The sequence below is a fragment of the Diabrotica undecimpunctata genome, unplaced genomic scaffold, assembly GCF_040954645.1.
Source record: "Diabrotica undecimpunctata isolate CICGRU unplaced genomic scaffold, icDiaUnde3 ctg00000626.1, whole genome shotgun sequence".
NCBI classification, from domain to species: Eukaryota; Metazoa; Arthropoda; class Insecta; order Coleoptera; family Chrysomelidae; genus Diabrotica; species Diabrotica undecimpunctata.
In genome coordinates this window covers 145,723-160,948 of record NW_027311923.1, presented here as the reverse complement: position 1 = coordinate 160,948, position 15,226 = coordinate 145,723, and the positions used below count along the sequence as shown (strand labels likewise).

The 15,226-nt window shown below is 34.1% G+C and overlaps 1 protein-coding gene across 1 annotated transcript in view; it reads left to right on the top strand.

Annotated features, from left to right (window-relative positions):
• LOC140431295 (uncharacterized) overlaps positions 1–15,226 on the top strand; it is a 223,185-nt gene that overhangs the window by 62,671 nt on the left and 145,288 nt on the right. The window contains exons 4-5 of the mRNA XM_072519228.1: positions 10,078–10,134; positions 13,609–13,665. Coding sequence (XP_072375329.1) covers positions 10,078–10,134; positions 13,609–13,665 — 114 coding nt within the window. The remainder of the gene's footprint in view (positions 1–10,077; positions 10,135–13,608; positions 13,666–15,226) is intronic.

Below are 15,226 nucleotides of genomic sequence, written 5' to 3'. Positions count from 1 at the left end.
ATTTCTTGAACTAAACTATGTCCGGGCTCTGAAAATTTTTGTTCAACTGTATTAATGCGATTATTGATATGTAAGAAATACTTTATAGCTAAGGCCATGTGTGAATTGCGGTTTTGGGGGACACAAGAATCTGACCATAATATAAACTTATTTATATTAGGATTTGTTTCTGAAACTATGTTTAATAGTTTTATAAGAGCACTGGCAATGTGATTACCATTACGGCCTGAAATGGCTTCATGCCATAGAGCACAGTAGGTAATTTTATCTGTGGAGCAGTGAACAGTTAAATTATATACTGAAAACTTTTTTTTATAAAAAAATTTTGACACTTGACAGCTTTTGGTAGAGCAAAAACATTTTGCATATCAAAGTATAAAACAGCAGTAGACTGGTCAAATTTGTAGGCGTTTTTATCAAAGTCTCTTTCTATTTTTCCTTCGATTTTATTTTTTATGTGAAAATCATATTGTTTTTTATTTTCTTTAGTTTTATTTTCAATTAATTTGTATTTCTCACAGATATCACATCTATCCTTTTTTGGTAGAAGAAAACCAAAATTATATTCTGTAAAAATTTCTCTATACTTATGTGATTTAACAGGAAAATTACGAAGTCACTTTCTAGGTATAGTCGATACATTTTTTCAATAGAGAGACACGGATCTGAATACAATATAACACGATCTGATCGACAGTAAGCTTCCAATGGTAAGACTTTCTTTACGTATTTTCCTTTCAAAGGAGTCCGAGCAATCCCTGAGTTATCCTTATAGTGTTTTTTAAAGAAATAATAAATTTCTGGCAGTCCGAAATATTTTGTGTTTTCACACACCTTCGTTTTGGTGAATTTTTTTACAAATTTTGAATAAAATGCGTTTTTTTGGCTATTACTTAGTTGCCAAAAGTTTTTAAATATAACCTCCTATCCATTGATAGATACAAGTTTTCAAACACTTGGATTGACATTACCTTGGAACATGGTCAAGTTCTTTTTCGTCCTTATATTGAAGCACATGTTCTCACTGAACTTTTTTCACATTTCTAGTCCAGTTCTCAGGATTTCTCAATCGCTTTCTTGATTTTTTAGAAGTCTTCTTGCTGCTTGCTTGGACATCTTGATTTTCCATGTTATTTTCTGCTGAGCTTTCTTCTGTACATTTTTCGGCACATTCTGATACCATTTTTGTAGAACTCTCTGTATTTTGTCTGTTTCCATCAGAAGAAGTTGAACTTGAATCACTATTATACTTTTATTTTATGTTATCCGTGTTATACTTTTATTTATCACATCCAGTCGCCACCATACAAGAAGTAAGACACGTTAACCTCAACTCACTGCATATAATACTGGCATGGCACAAACAAGCACCGAAGCATCGAATGCGCTTGTGAAATACTGGCTTTCTATTGGCCTTTGCATATGGAACACTTAAGTACTGAAATAACCCATAAAATAATCATATGGCACAAAGTTACAAAGGTATTACAGAGCAGTCTTGGCTGTTAGAGTTATCAGGGCCAAATTACATACATTATTATGTTGGCAATGTTTCATTACAACTTCTAACCCGAAAAAGTAGAAAATGTGGTATGGAACAAATAAGCACTAACCCGACGATATGTCCTTCTACTATTTTTATTACCTCTTTGAGGCTTGCGTTGTAAATAGGTACATAGTATACAAGATTACAATGAGAGAGGAGCGAAAGAAACCTTTATCACAACTTAAATACCGGTCAATTTTAGCCAACCAATTGATTGGTAATTTCACTTGTAAAAAGAAAATGGGGTACGTTCCAGGTGCAACAAAAGGAAGAAAACGTAAAAGATCTAATGGGTCTGCAACTTTATTAAATTCTGTTTCACTTTCAAACGTAGGTGCTTATATTCCAGAGAAGATCAATACATACCGTCTATGTGTCTTATGCAGTACGAAGAAAAAAGAAAAGAGAAGTAATATGATTTGTGTTAAGTGTAATGTGGCTCTATATAAGGGGTGCTTTGCACCCTTTCATACATCTTAAAGCATTAAGTGACATAGCATTGCCAAGTATAAGCATTTGTGATTTTTAATATATCATTGTATGTGTAACTTTAAAATTTGGTTGAAAGCAGAAAGCATTATAGTTTATTGGCATAAATATTTCCCATCTGAAAAAAATAGTTTTTTGTAATAAATTGCGTAAACAACAGTTGTTTTATATTCCTTGTAATCTCATTACACAATTCAATACAGAATATCCTATATAAAAAATATAAATACCAGTATCTTGCCACCTAAAGGGTTAAATTCTTAAGCTTTTCTTTGTAATTGTATTTTATTAGATAAATTTCACTGTCACGATTGGCCCGATAATAGCAAATATACGTGTCTAAAGCCCTTTTGGCATGATGCCATTTTTTTATGTATTCTATTAGCTAAATCCTATCATATGATATATTGCACAGTACTGTATGTAAAGTCTTTTAGGCACTATAAGCTTAAGGTCTTTTTGACAATTCACCATCTAACCCCAACCTTTTATTATTTATTTTTTAAGATATCCTCTTTCCGACGAACCCTCATATGTTATGATCTAACCAGCCGTTCTTGAGCTGAATGAGGTCAGAGTGGAAGTGACGGGAGTAGCCCAACCGCCCCAACCCCTACTACAACTTAAACAAATTAAGCTAACTCCTCTTCTACTGGTCGTAGAAGAAAACTTTTTTAAATCTTTGTCTTGACTTCAGCTATAAGAATCAATAAATTAAAAATGTGTGTAAAGTGTAGGGAGCGCTGTAGCTTAATTAATTTATAACGCAAAAGTGTAATTGCATTTCAAAGCAATAAATAAGGGATAGAAAACATTTTTGAGCAAATATTTTTATTCCTACATAAAAATATAATCGACCAAGAAAAGAATTCGTTTAGAATTAGATCTCCATATTTAAAAGAAAAGTTCTGGCCCTGCAAAATTTATAAACATTTAGAATTTTTTTAAACAATTAAACGTATCTCGAAAAGGAATTGACCGATCGGATCTTACGAAGTTTTATTCGATTTATAATTAAAAGAGCTACAACGAATGTTTTTTGTAAATAAAAAAATGTTTACAAAAGATATTTTAAAGATAAACAATGGCGAAAAATTTACATTTTTGAACTTTCCATCTCTAATTTTGCATAAACTATTGAGTTAAATTTAATGTAGCATAGCTTAAATTAAAGCTTTTTACATATGTACTTTTATAATACTGTACTCATTTTACCCTAAAATGTTGATTTGATGCAATAAAAATAAAAAAATAATTAATCAACACCGTTTTTTGCACCTTAAAAATGCCTTAAAAAATTTATAACCAACAGTTTGGAGTTGCAAACTCTTGGAGGTTACTTTGCCCTTAATAACGCTGTGCTGGTTTTAACAATTCACTAATTAATGCACGTTTTTTCTCTTCAGCTTGGGTCAAAAGTACCATGAAACTTTCACGATTTATTGGTTAATGATTTCAGTGTTTGTCATCTTACACTGTATGCCTATACTTTTGTAATCGTTATCTATGTTACAATATATTATAGATTTTTATTGTGTCTTATTTACATACATAAATAATAAAAAAAAAAACAATATATCTCCGCTTACTTACTTTACCCAAAACTAATATATCACCGCTTACTTACATTACTTTTCGTGTCCAGTTCTGTAAAATCAAATCTTGTACATCAAAAAAGATTGGTATGTGTGACAATATCACTTACATACAAAATGTCTAGATCTGGACAGGGTTTCTCTAACAGGGTGCGTTTCTCTAGTCGACACAGAACCTTGTGAAGCTATCTTTCTTGGTTACCAATACCTGGACTGGAAAAGACCAGGGGCTACTCCTCGATAACATTCTCTTTCCGCATATCTTCAAGTATGGCAAAAGCTTATTTTTGTTTTGCAAATTGGGGACATCTTAGTGCCTGCCTTATGGGGTTGGAGTTGTCAGTGTTTATTCTTTCTAAAGATGCCACTTTCGTTTTTGATGAATTTTTCTGCTTTTTGGTATTTATCGTAAGATAGATTGCCAAATCATCATCATCATTCAATCTTCGCTTATCCACTGCTGGACATAGATCTCCCTCATAATTTTCCATCTATTTCGATCTTGTGCCTCTTGCATCCAACTCCTATGACAACGTTTTAGATCGTCAGTCCAACGTGTTGGTGGACGACCTCTACTTCGGTAGGCATCATCTCTTGGTCTCCATTCCAGTATCCGCTTTGTCCATCTATTGTCTGTCATTCGAGCCACGTGACCTGCCCAGTTCCATTTTAGTGTTGCTACTCTCTCTACTGCATCAGCCACTCCTGTTCTTTGTCGTAGCTGGCGATTTGGGATCTTGTCTCGTAGTGAAACGCCCAACATAGCACGCTCCATCGCCCTTTGACACACACGGATCTTTTGATTGCCAAATGACTTCTTTAAATTGTCCAGTTCAGTTGAGAGTTGGTATGTACGGCTGGCTGTTGGCACGCTTTCTTATATTCTGGTCACTCTTATAATTTTTTCGCATATTTCAAGTACTTGGGCCTTATTGAAGGTGATGTTGTTGTCATTTGGGTTGACCTCTCCTACTGGAACGGTTTTCTTCTCCCAATATACTAAACATCTGGCTACAATGAAGCTCTCATGATTCTGCTCTTCTGCTTCTAATAAGATGGCTCTTACGGCACCAGATCCATCAATTTGTGCGACCAAGATATGTTCTCTGTTAGGAGAGATCTTGGTGTCTTCTGTAACTAAAATCTTTAGATTCTGCTAATTTCTGGTGGCGGAAAGTAGAATTTCTTCATTTCTGACAACTAAGCTCCCACTTACGACACATTATTTTTCTTATTGTGCCGTCTTCTAACGAAGGTTGGCAATCACTTCTTTAAACGCTTTTTTATTTTTTGCAACGTAAAAATCTGTTCAACACTGAGGTTAGTACAATCCCTGATATTCCTTAGCCAAGATTTCTACTTTCTTTCCCCGACTCTTCCTTGTTTTTCTTATTTTAATTGTGTTCATAAGCTTTCTGCCATGTCCAATACGTCTTAGCACTCCTTCGTTTGAAACTTTTGCAGTCCAAGAAATTTTAAGAATATGCCTATATAGCCACATTTCGAATGCCTCCAATTTTTTTACAGATTGGTCATTTAAAGTCTAAGCTTATACCCCATATAGCAGTTGCGACCATACATAACATTCGACGAACCTTAATCTGATAACCATACTTAATTTTTTATTTGTAAACATTGACTTGTATTTTATAAATACTTATCGAGCTATTTCAATTCTGACCTTTATCTCCTCACCTTGATCTAACTGTAAGTTTATAATTGCTCCAGGTATTAACACTTGTCGACCTTCTCTAACGGTTTACTCTCCAATGTCGATAGGGGTTTTCGAGATCACCATGTATTTGCTTTTATCTATATTCATTGTTAGTCCTATCTTTTACTTTCTTTGTTAATGATTTCTATAAGAATTAGTAAATCTTCTATATTTTCTGCCATGATTGCGGTATCGTTCATATGTGCTTAGGACACCAGTTGTTACGTTTTTCTGTGGATTCAGAGATTAATAGAAGCACGTGGTTTAACTAACTTTATTTTAACTCCAAAACTTAATTACAAATATCATAAATTCTAATTACATTAATAATTATTACTTACAATTCACACTGATAACGCTTGCAATGCCATTCGCTGATAACAAATTGATCAAATGCCATTTCAGCGGCTTATATAAGCAGAACAGATGTTCTCGAAGTAGGGACGGTGACCGAATCCACGCAATAATACCAAATTTAAGAATATTATTGACGAGGAAAACACGTGCGTATCGGTGCGTATAACATTCGCGGTGAAAAGACTATTCTCGGTTTCGCTAAAACACAGGGCCGCAATTAGAGGTATGTAACGTAACAATATTAAGTTTATGATGTTTTTAGTACGTCCGAGGCAACTGTTTTGATCGATTAAGTTGTTGTTTTTCACATAACAGTGATTGCGTGCATCGGAAAATAAAGGAAGTAACACATTCCTAAAAAATCAGCCCATTTTAGAAGAAAAAGAAATCTGCAAGAGAGGCAAACTTATATAAGATGGTTATTTACTGATAACTCACTAATAAATTTTGATAACATATAGCTCAACTCGGTACCAGAAATTTTAAAGTAAAACTGCAAACGTTTACTACTGTTACCTTTGTAATGCGCTGTATCTAATTTCGTTAAACAGATATTCTTTTTACTGTAGATGTGTACATTTGGAAACAATAACGTTATTGTTAATATTCAACTAAAATAACTTTCTAATAATATGTCACCGGCCCCTATTTTCCATTTAAAAATTTAGGAGTTGCAATATTTCCTTTCTCAATGTTCTCAACCTCGACAAGGCACGTCCTAATAGCTAATAGGAGAGGTCCTATGTAAAAAATATGACAGGTGTAAATAGATAGGTACAACCAAATAAAAACCCGTGGATCAACTGAGAACATGGCATGGGGGCGGCATCTATATCATTACTGTAGATTGACAGTACTGACAGATTGGTAAAGACAAACATGTATCTTACTCGTTATGAGGTAAGATTCGTTGTTGTACAAGTACTGCGTTTCCTAATCCCGAGATGTAACACCACCGTTCCCGGGGAATGCGTGACAGAAGAGAGAATACGACAATGGCTCCAATCGGAGTTCTGCAAGCGAACCTCCAGCATAATAAGGTAGTTTTGGCAGAACTTACTGTTGCTATGAGAAGGCTACAAGGGCAAAATAAGAGGTGTATCGGGTATTGGTGGAGGGCTTATATATAGCCGGTCTGTCGAACTTCCGAGGACCTGCATAATAGCCAAAATAAATATGTAAACGCTACTGTTGATGAATGTCTGTTCCAGGGACTTAAGACAGTAAAGATAAAGATCATAGAGGGAGGAAGTATGAAGGAGATAGTTTTCGGATCGACATATCTTCCATATGATGATCTCGAACAACCACAATTAAGGGAGTTGGAACAGCTAGTGAGAGACTTCTGGAAAAATGCACTGCAATGAATCATTGGCTGTAATGCGAATGCGCACTATCTGATTTGGGACAGTACAAACATCAATGCAAGAGGTGGGTCATTACTACTCTTTATTGTGGAGTATAATTTACACATACTAAACGTAGGAAACAAACCAACTTTCGTAACTGAGAAGGGCAAAATGAGAATCATGGAGAAGGCATTGCGAGAAGATGGAACAGACTGAAGAAATATCAAGCTTCCATAAAGTTCTGGCAGACTGGACTGGATACCATGACATGGTTCTAGGGAAAACTGGCATTTGGCAAAAGAAGTGGTAAACCAGGACAAAATCAAATAGGTCAATAAGCAATAAACTAATTTGAGCCATATAAATCACTGAGTCCGGACGAGATTTATCCAATACTTTTACAGAAGGGAAATGAGCTTTTGTATATAAAATTACGTATGATACTTCCTGCTAGCATAGAACTGGGATACACACCAAAAGCGTGGAGGCTAACAAGGGTGGCTTTTATACCCAAAACTTGCAAAATCGGACAGGAAAAAGCTAAGTCCCTACGGTCGATAAGTCTGATCTCATTCGTACTGAATACTCTAGAAAAACTGGTCGATAGGCATATTAGGGATAGTGTATTGGTTGAAATTCCAATACATCAGGGATAGTATGCGTATCGAGCAGGAGTCTCCACAGAAATGGCACTGCACCATCTCGTACAAAGGGTAGTGTACGTTCGGGAAAACAAGAGGTAATGTTGGGTGCATATCTCGATATTGAGGGAGCATTCGACAACATCTACGAAGCAATCACAAGGAGGATTCGTTTCAAAGGAATAGATGAAAAAAGCTGCAGATGTATAAACTGCATGCTGAGGAGCCGTGTGATATACACAACTTTGATGGGAGGTGTAGTGTCAGCACAGGTTGCCAGAGGCTGCCCGCGGGGGGGAGTTTTACCTCCTCTCTTGTGGAATCTGGTCATGGGGCTGATAGCTAGACTCATCACCAATAGTGTTCTGTTACTTTTGCGGTTCAGTTTATATATAGGATTTTGATAAAGTATGAACTAACTAAATATCTTTGAAACAAAAATAATGCTATTTATGAAACTTTACATGCAAGTACAATACCGCATCTGACGCCATATTTTTTGTTACTACTCTACTTCCGGTTACCCTCAACTTATTTAATTTAAATGGAACATCCTGTACATTTTTTCAGATTTTAAAAGTTCCTAATTCATTCATTCCTAATTCATACACACCAAGTTTATTAGAAAACATTTGTTAAGAGAAATAAATCACTTTACAGTTAAAGAATAGGTACATTTATTTCCTAAAACCGATGGGAATAATATTTTTAAAGAATCTCATAAAATGTTTAAAATTCTCGTAAACGTTTACATCCTCACAATGTGTAAGCCTATTAATTTATTTACTAATCCAATAAGGGTAAAAGCATAAACTCGTGTCGTATATTCTTTATATTGTAATGTCTTTTATTTATTTATAATTATTTATATTTTGTCCTATTTTATTTATTAATCCTTTACTAATTTATTATATTGTTCTTATTTTAATTTATTAAAAAGCACGATAATTAATATCAATTTATTTAACTAATAATACATAATTTATATAGACGAACGTAACAATTAAAATCGCGACCGCGAATCTTCTTCAAAATTAACTTACCCTCTTCATAACAAAATTCCTCTATAAATACCACAGCTATCTCCCATCGAAGTAACCAGAAGCTCAGACCGGTCTTATTCGGACTACCTGGAAACCTCGAGTCAGATGATTCATCATAATTTGGGTCTAGATGCTTCGCCGAAATTTCTACAACAAAAACAGAATTAGTCATAATATATTTACAGTTTTGAAGGCCATGATATTTATCGTAACAATATTAACAAAGTGTAGTAAGTAGGGTTACTCTTGACAAACTAATTCACAGTAATAAATTGTAGAATATAAATGGTTCGTTTAAGTGAAAAAGGTAGTATTGAAATATTAATAATGATCGACTGTGGTGATCGTGTTAGAACAACTTCCAAAAAAGTTTATGTTTGGATGAAAATTATCCAAAATTTACCCTTTTATCATAGACGGAAACTTGAGCGTTCGTGACAAATATTTCAATTTACTAAATAAGACATTTCAGAATGGCCAGTTACTACAACATTTTAGGTTCAACATGATGGAGCGGTTCCCCATTATCATCGAAGTGTTAAAAAAATTTATAATGCGAATTTTCCAAATCGATTGATGGACGTAGAGGATTCATAGAAGGCCCTACTCGTTCTCTGGACCTTAATCCATTAGGTTTATTTCTTTTGGGTTATCTAAAGTCAAGTGTTTATTAACATATTTGTAGGATTTTAAACAAAAACTTGTTGGTGAATGTGAACTAATCGTGGAGAAGTTTTGGAAAGAGTTACTCACGAATTTAATGGTAGGCCTGCACATCGTCAGGGAGTGAACGGCGAGCATTTGGAACATTTGAATTGATTTTTTAAATTATTATTCAAGTAAAGTAATTTGTTTCTTGTTTTAACAAATTTCTTCTAAAAAATCCTTCTACCAATCTTTTTAATCTGCAAAAGTATATAGGGTATCCTATTTAAATTAAATACTTTAAGGGTATTTCCGGTAAAACCGTAAATAAAATAATAGCAAAAAATATGGCGTCAGATGCGCTATGTGTTATTGTACTTGCGTTCAAAGTTTCATAAATGTCGTTTTGAAAGTTGAAAATATTTACTTGGTTCCATACTTTATCCAACCCTGTATATATATGTATATGTATATTTTTTTATAAATGTCCTTCAAAACCAAACTGTCAGTCGAACTGTCAACCGACTAATAAATGTCATAAGAATTCTACTGTAATTGCTGAGTGACATTATTCTTAACTACTTGTTTGCATACTTATAACATTTATTTAATGTCAAATATGAATGTTGGTAGTAATATAAGAATTATTAAAAGGGAATTGTTTATATTTGTTATATATCAAGATAACTTACTTTCAGAGGAAACTCCAGGAATAAATGAAATATCTAGCCCTGAAGTAGCTCAAAGTGCGGAAGGTAAGACTGGAAGACTATTTTTTTTAATTATTTTTGATAGTTTTGTAGTTTTTTAGAAGTTTTATAGTAGATCACGAAGGACCGATCATACTGGCTGAGAGCATCATCATAAATAATAAGTACAATTAAGGTTGCCGTGAATGAAATATGAAGATTTGTTGTAAATTGTGACAGAATTAAAAATATTGCTCCATTCCGTTTGTTAATGTATTTGCACTAATTTGGTTTCGTACAGAAACTTTCAGTTTGCTTTCGTAATATTGTGTAATGTTGAAATGCATTAATGTTTTTCTTTGAATTCATGTCACTCTGTACAATGGTGCAATGTTTCTTTGTTTTATTTTTTTTTACAATTACTTATCATGAAATACAGGTCTATAGAAAATGTCACACTGAGAGTGCAGTACGGGTAAGATACGGCAATGCTTTTCTTATGGAGAATAAACGCGCAGGGTTGTGGGTTTTCTCCAGCTGTTGATTGTTCATTGTCTCACAGGACCGGCTTGGATAAAATGCATCTGCCGGCAGTACGAGTAAAATATTTTATATCATGTATACGTATACAGTAGAATAAAAAGGCATTGATGAGTTATTGACAACGAAAACTATGAATTTTGCGTATAAAACGTCAACATGAGATATACAATTGAATCATATTCATAAGAGTAACATTTGAACACCTCTTTACAAGAACAACATAAATAACTGGTGATTTAATGTTTTACATAAAATAGAAAAAACCTACATAATTTCTAGGAAAGAATTTGGAAACTTGGAAATGATATTATTTATAGATATTATACATAATATTCAAATTTCCAATTCTTTCATAGAAATTAGATTTTTTCTATTGTATGTAAAATATTAAAAATACAGTTATGTTGTTTCTATAAATAGGTCTCCATTTCTTTTGTAAAACTTCTGCTACAAATTACCATCATTAACATAATCACCTAAATATGGCCATAAACTTGTTTGTCATAATTAGTATTTGATAAACTCCAAGCTTTCCCTATTTCACCCCCTACCCATCCTTAGGGTGAAAGTGCTTTTGGAAAACGAAACTACACTTCAAAATTTAGTCCGAGTTTCAACAGAGAGCATGGAGTCCCATAAGTTTAAATCCGGTGAATTATTTAACGGTTGCGCTAAACTCGTAGTGTTAAATGTGTTGTGTTTTTTACAAAATACGGAACAACTTAATGTAAGTGCTGCTGTAAGACGTACTTCGTTGATGACTGGTGTTAGCGAAAGAAGCATTTACAATTTCAAAAAAGAAAAAGAACAGAGTGGAACGTTGAAATCGCCAAAAAAACGTAAAAAACGAGTGTGTCAATCAAATTCTAGAATATTCACATATGACGAGGGTGTAAGAAGTATTCTACGGAGAATTGTTCATTGTGAATTTTTCATGAAAAATTTGCCGCCATTCTTAAAGCATATACATAACTTCATACAAGGTAATGAGAATATACAGCCGTTGTCTCTTTCTACTTTATACAGACTTCTGAAAGATATTGGATTTGTTTATAAGAAACGTGGCCGAAGAAGCATCATGGTGGAGCGAGAGGATATTATTCATTGGCGCCATAATTATTTGAGAACTATACGACGTTTGCGAAAAGACCATTGCAATATCATATATTTGGACGAATCGTGGGTTAATGTTGGCCAATCTATAAATTACGAATGGTGCGATACTACGATACAAAACAGTCGTGATGCTTTTCTCAAAGGTTTAAGTACTGGCTTAAAAGCACCTACTAAACGAGGTCCACGATATGTTTTATTGCATGCAGGTTTTTCAGGAGGTTTCCTTCCTGGCACACAGCGTGTTTTTCTGGCAAAGAAAAATTTCTGGAAAAATGATGGCGACTATCACGATGAAATGGATGCCGCATATTTTGAGTCGTGGTTTAAGGAGAAATTAATTTACCAAATAATGGTCGCAGGAATGTCATTGTAATGGACAATGCATCGTACCACTCCCGTAAAGAGAGATTCCCTAACAATTCCTGGAATAAAGCTGCAATCAAGGAATGGCTAGTGGAAAAAGACATTTTTTTCGTGGAGTGTTATTCGAAATCCGAGCTATTAGAAGCAGCGCGTTCTTTTAAAGATCAATACGATAAGTATCATCTTGATGAGTATGCTTCACAACATAATGTTTATATTTTAAGGCTTCCTCCATATCACTGCGAATTGAATCCTATAGAAATGGTGTGGAACCAAGTTAAGCGATATGTAGGTACCCATAATACCGCACGCGTCACAGAGCAAAATTGGCGCAATTATGTCACTCATGTTGTTGAGAAAACGGAAACTGAGATGTGGACTGCGGACAACCTGCAAGATAACGTAGACCAATTGATAATACACGCGAACACAGGGGAGAGTAGCGAAAGCGAATCCGACATCTCGGATGTAGAGGACGACTTTAGTATAATTAATTGAATATCTGTGAGTAACCTCGATTATTTTACACTGTATAACCAATAAAATGCATTTACCAGTCCAATCAGAGTATGGGCTTTTCGGATATTGGGCTGGGTGCATGGAAATCGAGTTCCCGGAGGTTCCACCCTGTATATTTATAGCTATCAAGAAATGTAATTTAAAATATATTTGTTAGTTTAATAAAGTATAAATATAATATAATGTTAAATAACGTACACTATAAACCTTATACCTGCTCATCTGGTCAAGTGTGGGCAAGGAAAACCATTATCCCATGTGGAATAACACAAGGTTTCGCTGAAAACTACCAGGTTGCTATGCCAAGGAACTAGGTAAACTTATGTTGTGTGTAAAAAATGCGAGACTGCATTATGTTTTAACAAGGACAAAAACTGCACTTCAGATTTCCACAAAAAAAAAATTCATAGTAGGTGTTAAAATTTCGCAGTGATTCAAGTGCGCAACTTGTTTTTTTAATAACATCGCCGGGATTAAAAAATGTGCAAAGCTTTTTCGATATTCCCGTTCCTGATAATTTTTCACATATTTACAAAAGAAAAAGTTTTTCTTGGATATTGGGCTGGGTGCACGGAAATCGAGTTACCGGAGGTTCCACCCGGTATATTTATAGCTATCAAGAAATGTAGTTTAAAATACATTTGTTAGTTTAATAAAGTATATAGTTTTATAATAAAATTCTCGCTAAAAACTTAAGGTCTTTTTATTCAAATTCATGCCTCTTATTTGGCTACTTGAAGGCAATTATTTCATCAATATATTATTTTATAATAAATAACAGAGCCCGGCGTAGAGATCTGGGTACGGTTCTGTGACTACCACTTGGACCTGTTTGTATCGCCAAGCACAAGGCGTGAAAACCGGCAATTGTGCATTCCTATATTAGCCGTACTGCACTCTCGGTGTGACATTTTCTATAGGAAGGCATTTAAATTTTGTATATAACCATTACTATTTCTTCAATTTATTGTGTTATATACCAAGATAACTTACTTTCAGAGGAAACACTAAGAAATAATGAAATATCTACCCATGAAGCAGCTCATAATGCGAACGGTAAGAATGAAACACTATTTTTATAATTATTTTTGAAAAGGTATTTAAGTAGTAGAACACGAAGGACCGATAATACTAGCTGAGACCATCATCAGAAATAAAAGATTGCAATTAAGATGCCGTGAATAAAATATGAAAATTTGTTATAAATTGTGACAGAAGTATCTTAATGTGTATTATTTCATTTTTGTTTATAATCCTACTCAGTCTTCATCTTATATTTTATGGTGGCTCGGTATTTTTCAATATCTGTCTTATATTAAAAACAGTCTAAGAAGAAACGGAAGACCCAGAACAATGTTCCTTGAAAACATGGATGAAGGCATGAAAAATATGGGAATACATGCTTGACGGAAAAGAAATTCTTGAAGAGGAAACCCACGCAGAGTTGTAAAGCCAGAATGACATTTTCACCATTCGACGCCAGCAATACATCCCAAAGGCATCTATCTTCTTGTTGTCTGTTTGTTTTAATGGTTACCATTCAGATGCGTATAGGAATATAGGGAATGCCAGGCTTTTAACTATTTGTACTTTGGTGTTAACCGTTATACGATGACTTTTCCAAATGTATAAGTTTGGAATTTCTTCTTCTTCTTCAATTTCTTCACTGCATCCTCCTTGGTTTTTTATTAAGGAGCCGAGATACGGGAAACTGTTAACCGTTTCGATTTGATAGATTTTGTCATTATTTTGATTTTCTGTTTGGTAATATGGACGCCGACTTTCCAACTTTTTTAGTCAACTCGTTGTATCAGCTCTTCTAATTCTTTTTTAGATGTAGTGATGCGTACACTGCATCTTAGTAAAACATTAAGTAAGTTAACTTTCCACCTTGACCTGGCCGGTGCTATTGTCATACAGATTTTTTATTAGGTAAATCAAATGATAGGGTATACTCATTTCTTCGAGGATGTTCCATAGTTGCTGCCAACGTACGAAGTCGAACGCTTTGGTGTAGTTAATTTAGCATAAATAACTTGGTATGTTGAATTCACTGTCTTTGTTTACTCTACTATAAAGATGAATATATCCGTCAATTTCTTTCACCGTCTCGGCCTTTTTTTCTTTACTTCTTTTTTTCTTCTAAGTCATAGTTTTACAAGTGCCGGGAAGCAAGCCCTGCGCCTTAACCCACTCAGAGGAGAACCGGAATTTTCTGTTACGAATTTATTCCCTTGTAAGTTCCCTGATAAATTATCACATTTGTTCATATTTAGATAACTCCCTTTATGTAGGGATATTCACTAAATTTTTATTGGCGCCTTCACTAAGATTGGTTTCGAAAGAAAGTGTTGGTTATTCATCGTACAATATAGGTGGTGACTCATTTCATATATCCCTGATTACTTAAATATAATGATTTAAATCATATTTAATATATAATAATGATTTAAATCACATCGGTAGATATTGGGGGATAACTTTGCTGTTTTAATTATATAGGTTATATGATATATGTCAAGAGTTTTGCTCTAAATGCCGATTTTTATAGGTTAGGATTGCTAAGGGTTTTGTTGATTCATTCTCTCTTTGATTACTTTAATGTAGCCAGATTTAA